The sequence below is a fragment of the Geotrypetes seraphini genome, chromosome 1, assembly GCF_902459505.1.
Source record: "Geotrypetes seraphini chromosome 1, aGeoSer1.1, whole genome shotgun sequence".
Taxonomy (NCBI): Eukaryota; Metazoa; Chordata; class Amphibia; order Gymnophiona; family Dermophiidae; genus Geotrypetes; species Geotrypetes seraphini.
Genome location: NC_047084.1, coordinates 270,948,285 through 270,960,505, shown reverse-complemented (window position 1 = coordinate 270,960,505; position 12,221 = coordinate 270,948,285). Strand labels below are relative to the sequence as shown.

Sequence of the window (12,221 nt, the reverse complement as noted above, 5' to 3'; positions counted from 1 at the left end):
CCCCTCTTAAGAATTACTGTATGCTCTACCATCTGTCTTTTACCAAATATAAACTGAGTGGTAGCTTGTAAACCGTTATTTCGATATTTTTGTCACACACGTTCAGAATTTCATGCAGAAAGCTCTTGACCATTTTCCAAAGACAAATGTGAGCTGCTATCAGAGAACAAATATTACAGGCAAGTTATTTTACTTTTTAATTTCCTGTGTTCATATTTTTCTTAGGACAAACCTGGGAGCAATAAATTATATTATATGAGGGTAACTTTGTAATAGGTTGTCCATTTGATTTTTTGGGGGGGCATGCAGGTGTGTATTTAATCTATTTTATAAGGTCCCACAGCTGCTTTGGTGTTACTATATAATATGGCAGAAATTGTGGCTAGACTGAAGCCACTTGACAACAAGTGTTAAATAATGGCATTTATTTTTTAAACATTAAGCATAAATTATGCCTCCACCTGTACTCCATCCAGACTCCACCCCAAAACATATAAAAGTGTATGTCATCTTGTGCATTGCATATACTTTTGTGTACATAACCCTGGGCTAATTTCATTAAAGCCATTTTATGTGTGAAAATCTATATAAAATTTACCTTGATTATACACAATTTAGTCATATTATTACCATCTGCTCACATCTAGAATAACTGCCTTCTGGCAGCACAGACAGCAGCCAGATGCTATGGTAGTAACTCAATAAGATGCTGGATGGTTGCTTAGAGGTATCTAGGCCATGCAGACTGCAGTGCTTCTGACAGTTACTGATGGGTGAGTGGTGGTGGATCTAGTCATTGATCAAGGTGGTTTATGGAGGAATTGTCTGATCTACAATGGGAAAGCGTAAAGCTAAGTTATATTATGTTCAAACTTCTTCCCAAAAGATAACAGGCCTGATGGATAAACGTCTAAGAACACTCGATTATCTAATGTCTCCTCTTTAGAATCAGGCCCCTCCTCTACTATGGGAGGAAGACCAACTGCCCCCATCCATTAGTTTCTTCTCCCATTATTGAAGTGGTTATTACATTACATTACATTACATTAAGGATTTCTATTCCGCCATTACCTTGTAGTTCAAGGCGGATTACAAAATTATCCAAGATGTATTACAACAAGAACTTACAAAAAAAAAATTGGTCATTTTCAAAAAGAGTAAGAAATGGGTAAGGTTATTTGTTTGGGGTAGTTGGCTTTAGTGAGAGGTGGAGTTTGAGACTTGCAGTATTATTTCTTTTTTCAGAGTTTTCTTGAAGAGTATGGTCTTTATTTCTTTTCTAAAAGTCTTGTAGTCGAGGGATGCCGTCAGTAGATTGGCAATTTGGTTGTCTAGTTTGGCTGCTTGAGAGGCCAGGAGGCCATCATATAGTTTTTTCCGTTTGACCTCCTTAATTGGGGGGTATGAAAATGGAGTGTGAGTTTTCCTATGTCTGGTTACGGTGTTGTAGATGAGGCGGTTATTCAGGTAGTTTGGACTGTCTCCGTATAAAGTCTTAAATAGTAGGCAGTAGAATTTAAATTGTATTCTTGCTGGGATCGGAAGCCAGTGCGATTGGAGATATGCTTCTGTAATGTGATCATGTTTCTTTAATGAGTAGATGAGTCTTAGTGCTGTGTTTTGGATAGTTTGTAGTTGTTTTGTTATGGTTGTAGGGCATGGGAGGTAGAGGATATTACAGTAGTCAAGTAGACCTAGTATTAAGGACTGAACTATGAGCTGGAATTGAGTTTTCTCGAAGAATTTCTGAACTTGTCTTAAGTTTCTCATGACTAAGAATGATTTTTGTATTGTTTTATTGATTTGCGGTTGCATGGTGCAGCATCTGTCGATAGTTATTCCTAGCAGTTTTAGGGTGGTTTGTAGTTGATTGCGTTGATTTCAATGTTGGTTTTGGTTGGTATTTTGTTGTTTTCTAGGAGGATGAATTTTGTTTTATCTGGGTTCAATTTCAGTTTGTGATCTTTCATCCAGGTTGTTATTGATTTTAGTGTTTGGAATATTGTGTTCGTCATGGAGAGTTCAGGTTGATCAAAGGGTATGAGAATGGTAATGCCATCGGCATAGCTGTAGGAGGTTATGCCTTGTTTGTCCAGGTGAGAGCTGAGGGAGGCTGTATAGAGATTGAAGAGAGTCAGGGATAGAGGGGATCCTTGGGGAACTCCGCAGGGGTTTGATCAAGGTTCAGATTTTTGTTTGTCTGATTTTACTCTCTAAGTTCTTGATTTAAGGAATTCTTCAAACCATGTGTATACTTTATCTGTGATACCTATTGTATCCAGGATTTGTAGTAGAATGTTATGGTCCACAAAGTCCCTTCTTGAGGGCCGCAATCCAGTCGGGTTTTCAGGATTTCCCCAATGAATATGCATTGAAAGCAGTGCATGCACATAGATCTCATGCATATTCATTGGGGAAATCCTGAAAATCCGACTGGATTGCGGCCCTCAAAAAGGGACTTTGAGACCCCTGGTTTAATGTGTAGTAACGTACCACAAATTATGGCTTCATAAGTTAAGGGAATAGATGACTCAAGAATAAGATTTATTTGTCCCCAAATTGAACTCCAGAAATTAAGTATCAATGGACAAAAATATAACAGATGATCCAGAGTCCCTATATTAATATGACAATGCCAGCATCTATTAGACTTAGAACTGTCTAGTTTTTGTAAACGTACTGGGGTCCAAAATATCCTATGTAATAAAAATAACCATGTTTGTCTCATAGATGCTGATACTGTACATTTCAACCTCCAAGTCCAAATTCGTGGCCAACGAGATACAGACATATTCTGTTTTATCTTTAAGACTATTTTTTGGCTTCTTATTTAAAAATTTAAAAATTCAGAAATTAATTTGTACCACTGGGCGGCCTGATGTCTTATTAAATCTGTCTGGTAGCAAAGGATCTGCAAGCTATAATAAGTGTTTTAAGGTTTTCCATTAAGGGAACCCACTCTGAATAGCCTGCTTCAACTGCAACCACCTATACTGTTGAGACTTTAAAATGCCAAATGATTGTTGCAGCCATGAAAAATCAAGCAGTTTTCCATTTAATATAACATCATTCAATGTCCAAATGCCTGCCTGCATCCAATGCTTCCAGGAGATCCCAGCACTACCTACTTGAATCTTGACGTTTAACCATAAGAACTGAAAAGTATATTTCATTATAGGAATATCTGTTAATTTATCAATAAATTTAATTGTTTTCCATGTGTCCAATATTATAATGTCCTTAGCATATCTAGGTATTCTGATACTTAATGCATGAGATAGTCGCATGGGGATATAATTTTCCATTCTAGGTACAACCAATCTGGGAGATGCTCCATGAGCTTGGGGAGGATCCAATATATTCCTTTGAACCTAATTAATTGGAGAATCTTCTATCGTGAGGAAAAAATATATAATCTTCTCAGCAAAGGGATGGGTGGGTTTATTAAAGGTTGAATAGATAAGAGGCACTAATAATTAGGATTGTATTATCATTTTATATTATTTCTATTGTGGATTTATGTTCTCCTTACCTCTCATGATGTGGACTGTATTACAATATGTATGTGAGATTTTTTTTTCATTGCCTTTGGAATTTTTAATTATCTGATTATCTATTTTAATTAAAAACATATTGTATTAAAATTAAAAGAATATGTCTTTTGATGCCTATTCAAATTGAAATGCCTTTTTTTTTTTTTTTTTTTTTTTAATTCCTGCTAGTGTCCTTTCCATGGGAAGGTAATTCCTCGAGATGAACTTGGGAATCCCACAAACCCTGAGGATAAAGCTAGAGAAGAAAAACAGAAATTTGAGAAACAAGCAGAAGAACAAGGTTTGTTTTACAGACTTATGTTGATTTTACATTTCAAATTTAGACAAATGTGATCCGCTGAGTGAAAAGATACCAAAAGTGAGGTTACAGATAGCAAAGATAAGATAAAGGCTATAAAAGTGAAGAGGGGTAAATTTGGGCAACTTTCTTTTTGACAGTTTTGTACAGACATCACACTTACAGTCCGATGCTCTGGAAGCCGACGCTCTGTGCTGGGCTGGTGAAGGGCCTTGAGCGTCTGTACATGAGCAAGGTTTGCTGGACTTCCTTCGAGATTCCCAGAGAGGGCAGGAGCCAGCAGGCCTTGAGCATGTGCAGACACTCAAGGCCCTTCAGCCCAGCACAGAGCATCGGCATCGGCTTCCGAAGCATCGGGACTGTAAATGTGATGTTGGTCTGGGGCAGGTTTGTGGAAAGATAGAAGTGCCAGTCAACAAGGAGGAGGGAGATTGAAGTGCCAGTCATTGGTGGGAGGTGAAGGATAGCAGTGCCAGGCATCTGGACGGGGGGGGGGGGGGGGGGAAATAGCATTGTTGCTCATCGTGAGGGGAGGAAAAAAAAGCACCATCATCCAAAGGAGGCTCGAATATAAACCGAGAACCTCATTTTTGGGCTATTTTTTTGGCCCCAAAATCTCGGTTTATATTAGAGTATATAAGGTATGCAAAAGAACACTCAGAAAATACTGTCGCCATTTGGCAAAAGGTTTTGCAATCTGACTAAAATAGAGCTGTTTGTCCTAAATACAAAGTGGTACATTTAGCACCAACCCATCACAGCATATCACTCAGAAAACACCAACCTTATTGTGAGGTGTAATGATTGCAGCATCATGTTGTAGGGATGTTTCTCATTGAAATCAACTGGGGCCTTTGGCAAGTCTGATACACTGTTTGCTACAAAATGTGAAAATGTAAAGGGGTGTAGACTTACTTCAACTACGGTAGTTATTTCTGTTGAGCCAGTCAAGTTTTAAAATACTATAATTCTTTTAGATTTTTCTGCTTTATTATAATTTAAAGCCCTCAGCATGATGATTTAAAGCTAGCATAACCTTATTTTTCTTAAGACAATCCACTTTTTTCTTTCTAATTTTGATCCAGTTTCTGTGAAGAATTAGGTAGTTTTAGTCTTCTGAAAATTCCTCTTGAGATCTTCCACCATTTGGATTGAAGCAAAGCAAAATTCCACTCAGCTCTAGTACTTAATCTAACATATGAAAGTGTCATAAATAGCTGATGTGACATTAACGAGATTTGTGGAATCATGTAAGATAGCCATAATAATAATTTTTAAAAAATAGACAAGAAAATATTTGTACCACTGCTGTCATCTAGGTAGCAATAATGCTATTGATATGTTAGACCAGTTGTAAGGTCCCTTTTTAAAAACAGATGTTTTTTCAGAAGGATCCAGTGATAAAATATCTACACACCAGTTACTGTATTATGTACGTAGAAATTATGTAGGGGTTTGATCAGCATCTGAGCCAGGGGTAGGGAACTCCGGTCCTCGAGAGCCGTATTCCAGTCGGGTTTTCAGGATTTCCCCAATGAATATACATGAGATCTATTTGCATGCACTGCTTTCAATGCATATTCGTTGGGGAAATCCTGAAAACCCGACTGGAATTCGGCTCTCAAGGACCGGAGTTCTCTACCCCTGATCTGAGCAATGACAAAATTCAGTCATCTGTGTATTATATTTTTAGCATTTGGTCTTTCTGTTTGCATACTTCACCAAATGTGAATTTATGGTAACATTTTTCTAGTCACTTAAGAGCAACTTTCAGTCAGCATGCTCTGTCCTGTTTTCTCAAAAGAGTGTTTTCTAGAAGCCCCAGTATATTTTAAGAATCCAATGTAACTAGTACAGGGCAAGCAAAAGCTTTGCATGATAGTGTCAGCAGGGCACATTGATCATAGCGCTTCAGTTATCTGATTTTATACAGTACTTGTAATAATTTGAAGAATAATCTGTTCCTGACTGAAAAAAATAAATAGCAATTGAGCTAAATGTCCGCAGAGTGGTGCTTGAGGCTTTATGGCCCCAGAGACAATGAATCATGAGGGATTACACTGACCCACTAATCTGCAGTGTTCCTCCTTTTCCAATAGTTCACACACAGGAGCAAATTAAGTGCCTATTTTTTGTGTCAACCCTGAAGAGTATCTGGTTTTTCAGCCCTTAGTGACTTGTTAACAAACAGGTATAAGGACAAGCTGGCGAATGCAGACCTCTGGCCAGTCAGTTGTGAAATAGCATTTCTTTACTAACTATGGTATTGATTCCCACCTACCCTCGCAAACTGTGCAATTTTCTTTTCCCTGCTGCTAAACTCAGTAACAATGTATGAAGAGCTTTAGGGGACCATCAGTGCTCAAAAAGCTGCTCTTCCCTGGCATCCTATTGATTTTCCTCAAAGGCTTTTAAATTGCTCCTTCATTTTTCTCAAATGCTCATTTCATCTCTACTGGATACCAGCATTTTTTTCGTTGTGTTTAAACAATGGCACCATTCACTGGGTTCCTAAACTGTGACGTCTTCTTATTACTGGCAGATAAACTGTTCAGACAGTTTTCCTTAATCTTGGATTAATTGTTCTTCTATCTGAATGGTGCAGCTCCGTATTTTTTCACTTCAAAAAAATAAACTCGGTGAAGTAGTCTTATCAGTTACGTGTGTTTGTGATGTTTTTGTCCCCCTCTTTCCACAGTATTATGTACACTTCTCTTCCTTCAGCTTTCTCACCTGACTGCTCTTTCTTTATTCGGGGGTGGCAGGCCTGAAAGCTAATTTGGATCAGAAGATATATCAATCTGTATTATTCTGTTCACTTTTCTCTAGGCACACATTCCTCTTATAGCTTATTCCAGTATGGTTTGTACAAGGCTGTATTGCTGCCATGTTTTGTAGTGGTTGCTTTTCTTTCGGGATCTGGCTATTTTCTCTTGCTTTTTGGGGCTTTCCAGCTCAATTGAAGATAGGGTTGAGATCCCTCAACATTGTGCCTTCATTTGCAGCTCCATAGGAGGAAGCATTCCCTGCTAAATCACCTGGCCCAGACATTGCAATATGACAGCCTTCAGAAGGTGGCCAAGCAGCAATGTCCCTTCCTAATCTCTAGAATGATGAACTTTATATGCAGCTAGTAGGTGTCAGTGTTGAACAGTCCCAGGGGCTGCTCTCATAGCATCCCTTTCCAAGTAATTGACATATTTTATGCTTAAATGTGTTAGGAAAGAGAAAAGGTGCCACTTTTGGCGCTTCTTTCGGCGACTGAGACGCCGTAGCGTTTCCTCGCACTGATTTCAGCGCTTTACAAGTTTTCATTTGTCCCCTGAGGAAGGCGATGGAGTCGCCGAAACTTGGATCCTAGTCGGGACTATATGAGTTTATCATTTTAAGTGTTCTTCATTGCACTTTGGTACAAAACCATCAGTAAACCATTTGTGACTGTAAGTTGGTTCTGACATCTCCAGTGCCTCTTTTTGTTTGCTATGCTTAAATGTGTTCTCATATCTCTCTTGGTGTTCTTTTCCATAAACACTTCAGAAGTGGGGGATTTCAGGAAAACAGTTGGTATTGAACTGGGCAACAGCTGCTGTCTCAGCAGTATATGAATCCTGCCCATATCATATTGTATTTCCTGAAGTTGTCATTGTTTTTTTCTACAAATTGAAGAAAAAGTAAACATTTAAACCTTTTGAAATTCTGATGTCCAATATGGGAATTGCATGCGTTTCTTTGTAATTACTATTTCAAGATACCTATCCAAAGCCTCAAAGCTCAAAACCTAACATGAATCTCTTCAACAAGGTAGTTAATGAATCCCAATAAATATTTATTTATTTTAAAAATTTATCTCCTGCCTGCTACCAAGGTGAGTTACAAATCACGTACATAACATCACAGCACATAACATAAATAATAACAACAAATGCTAATCTCTAATCAACATTTAAAACTAAAATGTAAAATAACTTCAGCACTAAATCTGATTAGCTCTGGCATTAGTATGCTCTGAATAATGGTTTCAGTGCAGACCCAACGCAGGTGAACCAGGTGAGGCTTCGGCCCAGGGTACCAGTGATAAAGGATTTCAAAAATCCCAGTCCTGCACTTCTTCTCTCCCCTCTGGAGGTGGGGAGGGAGAGATGCGGGATTGGGATTCAGGATTTTGGTGCCCTTTATCACCAGCATTAGGAAAGGAGACTTGAGATAGCAGTGGAGCTACTAGATCATCGGGGGAGGGGGGAAACGCCAGTGCAAAAGTTGGCTCAGGGTACCACAGTCCTTTGAGTTGGCCCTGCGAAGACCACATTTAAATACAGTCATTAAGCACCCTGCATGAATGCTCAATAAAAAAGCTCTCAGGTTGGTTGAGAGGTGCCTAACAGCACACCTTCTCTCCCACCAACCCAACCACTCTGCCATGTTCAGGCTTCCCCCCTCCCCCCCTCAAAAAAAAAGCACCAGTGTTCTAATGACCCACCTGAAACCCCCCTCTCCCCAACACTATAAAAAGGCCCTGGAGGTTATCTGACCCCCCTTCAGTGACCCACGCCCTCAGTCTAGTTTCCCCCTTATATGGCAGCTAGGCCTTGTCTTGTATGTCCTAGGATGCACTGCACTGGGCAGGGTGCTGCCATTTTCAAGACTACAATTAAAATTTCTCCACCAGTCACATTAGAAAGTTACTAACGTTCCTCAGATTGCCACACCAATCAGCAGTGTGGTAGCATATCCTCACCCGAACAATTTTTTTGTAACTTTGTGTGAGCTTTATATTTTTCATATAGTGATACTTTTTTATAACTTATTAAAGCTAATACGTGCTGTAAAGAATGACTTATCTTTTTTGCACCGGGTCTGTTTCATTCCCCACCGACGCGTTTCAGATGTTTCCTCAGGGTCGGGGACATGAATCACAGACTTATCCGGAACACAGCATAACGCTAATCCATGATAGAAGTCCAAGGCTGTAAAGCTGTATGCTACCACACTGCTGATTGGTGTGGCAATCTGAGGAACATTAGTAACTTTCTAATGTGACTGGTGGAGAAATTTTAATCGTAGTACTAACATTTACATCAGTGCCGTTTTTTGGCCATTTTCAAGACGGCAGCCTTAGAAATGGGGGTAAGTGGGTATCTCTCCTGCTTCCAACTTTATTTAGGGTATGGATGCTGGGAATAAAAACAGTGACTCAATTCAAAAACCACATGGGATAAACACAGAGGATAACTGTATAGAAAGAGAATGGAGCAAAGCTAAATTTAAATGACTACCATGCTTTAAACAGGACATAGAGGGGAATACCTGCATAGACTGGCAGGTACAACTCTGGCCGCCTTGTGGGCAGACTGGATGAGACATCTGCTGTCATTTAGTATGCTACTGTATACCTTATGCTTTGAATAGGGACTTAGGGCTAGATTCACGAAGCAAACTGATCATGTACCAATCGGTTTGCGAGTCCTTTACGACCAGATTTCCATCCTGCACTATTCCCTAACGCCTGTAGTGATCCGATCCCAATCGTCCCATGCAAATTAGTAAAACCCCATGCAAAATAGCCAAGCGATTGATTCACTAACAATTGCTTGGCTATTTTGAGTCGGATTTTACTATTAGCAAACCCGACTGCTGCAGACCTGTCAGTAACTGAGTTACCTGCACAACACACAAGGTAATTTATGTCAGCTAAATAAACTACATCAAAAACCTACTCTGACAGAATAACTCAGATACTAGGGAGAGTAGGCATCACCTGAATTAAGCAATCCTTTTAACCAAACGAGCCTCAGAGCTACAGGCATGGCCTAGAACACCAGAACCTCTGTATTCAGCTACACAGCTGACCTGCTATAATCATCGGCTCCTCTTACAGCCAGCACTTACCCAGGGTTTTTTCTCCCATGGGTGGAGTTTTTCCTGGGTAACTGCTGGCTGTAAGAGGAACCGATGATTATAGCAGGTCAGCTATGTAGCTGAATACAGAGGTTCTGGCGTTCTAGGCCGTGCCTGTAGCTCTGAGGCTCATTTGGTTAAAAGGATTGCTTAATTCAGGTGATGCCTACTCTCCCTAGTATCTAAGTTATTCTGTCAGAGTAGGTTTTTGAGGTAACTGAGACCGTCAGGTCTGCAGGTATTTTGACAGGCCTGCCTGTCTTTTTTTATTCATTTTTTTCCATGGCACAGATATTTTGCGTGTGTTACACACGCAAAATATCTGTCCCATAAAAAAAATGAAAAGACAGGCAGACCTGTCAAAAAAAGACCGAGGGCCCCCCTAGTGACCACATATAGTAGGAGGGATGCCAACTTCCTCCTTCCACCAACTAATTCCCCCTCCCCCTCGCACAGCCCAACACGGCATGGCCCACCCACACATGAACGGCCCAACCACGTTAAAGTTGGGAGCAGGAGGGATGCTCAGTCCTCCCACCCCTAGTCGGCCCAGGTGGTTGGGCCGCCCCTCCCCCCCCCCCACGGTATCTTGAAAGTAGTTGGGAGCAGGAGGGTTACCCGGTCCCTCCTGCTTCTTCGACAATCCTCCCATCTTTGGGAGCAGGAGGGGTGCCCGGACCCTCCTGCTACTACAATGATCTTCAGGAGCAGGAGTAAAGTCCTCCTGCTCTTGTTCCCTGGGCCACCGCTACGCAATCATGGCCTTAGGCCCCGCCCCGGCGTATCATCTGATGCATGGGGATGGGCCTAAGGCACTGATTGGCTGAGGTGCCTCGGGCTCCTCCCTGCATTAAAAAAACGATAAGTAAAAAAGAAACTATGCTGTCTGTTAGTTTTTATTTCTGAAGAAATAATACAGAAGTAAATAATTAAGTTGCATTTGACAAAGGAGGCAATGATATGAGCCAAGTCAAAACATCTGTACTGGATTTTTGTATTGATGTAAATGACTTTGGGGACCGTGTTTATTGTAGCGATCCAACAGACTATTTGGTTCCTGCAACATTTGGGGATCAAAATAAACTTTCCAAAATCCCAGCTACAGCCCTCTCAAAACCTACAGTTCATTGGAGCTGTACTGGACACTGTGCAACTCAGAGCATTCCTTCATCAACAGTGTCAGGATACTCTCATACAGCTTTGTCTCAAGGTGTCATCCCTCACTTCACTTTCAGCGAGACACATGATGGTTCTCCTAGGTCACATGGCCTTTACAGTTTATATGATTCCTTTTGCCAGACTTCAACTCAGAATTCCTCAGTAGACCCTGGCATCTCAGTGGGTGCAAGCTTCCGATCCACTCTCTCAGCACATTACAGTCACTCCTTCATTGAGACAGTCTCTCCATTGGTGGATGCTCTCTTCCAATCTTTCCAGAGGTTTACTGTTTCAAACGCCCCCTCATCAGAAGGTACTCATGACACATTCCTCATCCTACGCTTGGGGGGGCTCATCTTGATGGTCTCCATACTCAAGGGCATTAGTCCAGTACAGATTGTTGGAGTCACATATATCTGTTGGAACTCAGAGCGATTTTCAATGCTCTCAAAGCTTTTCAACATCTTCAAGATGAAGTAGTTCTCATTTGTACAATCAAGTGGCCATGTACAATGTCAACAATCAGGGAGGAACCGGATCCCTTCCCCTTTGCAAGGAAGCTCAAAAGGTTTGGAATTGGGCAATTCACAACACTTTGCTGAAAGCGGTCTACATTCAAGGAGAGAAAAACTTCTCTGGTGGACAAACTTAGTCGCATTCTACAACCTCATGAATGGACACTCAATTTGTCGCCGTTCCATCACATATTTTCTCAGTGGAGAACCCCTCAAATAGATCTCTTTGCGGTTCCCCACAACAACAAGCTACCTCAGTTTTGCTCCAGGATCTACTCTCCTCACCGACTGGAGGCAGATGCTTTTCTCCTGGAATGGACGCGCAAATTCCTGTATGTGTTTCCTCCATTCCCTCTCATCCTCAAGACACTCGTCAAACTCATACACGAACATGCCACCATGATTTTGATACTCCTCGGTGGCCCAGACATATTTGGTTCTCGCTTCTACTTCAACTGAGCAGCAGGGAACCACTACTTCTACCAGTTTTTCCATCTCTGCTTACACAGAATCAGGGTTCTCTACTTCATCCCAACCTGCGGTCTCTGCACATGACAGCTTGCTATCTTTCAACGTAACTACCAACCTACAGTTCTCTCAATCTGTCCAGGACATTTTAGAGGCTTCCAGGAAGCCTACCACTAGGCAATGTTACAACCAGAAATGGACTAGGGTTTCTGCTTGGTGTGCTCTTCATCACAAGGAGCATCACTCTGTCTCCTTGTCTTCAGTTTTGGATTACCTGTTTCATTTATCTCAATCAGGCCTCAAATCAATATCAATTATAGTCCATCTCAGTGC

The 12,221-nt window shown here is 40.9% G+C and overlaps 1 protein-coding gene across 8 annotated transcripts in view; it reads left to right on the top strand.

The window, feature by feature from the left end:
- UVSSA (UV stimulated scaffold protein A) overlaps positions 1–12,221 on the top strand; it is a 208,793-nt gene that overhangs the window by 181,107 nt on the left and 15,465 nt on the right. For all 8 annotated transcript variants that reach the window (XM_033951291.1, XM_033951234.1, XM_033951259.1 and 5 more), the window contains exon 12: positions 3,723–3,834. In XM_033951291.1, coding sequence (XP_033807182.1) covers positions 3,723–3,834 — 112 coding nt within the window. The remainder of the gene's footprint in view (positions 1–3,722; positions 3,835–12,221) is intronic.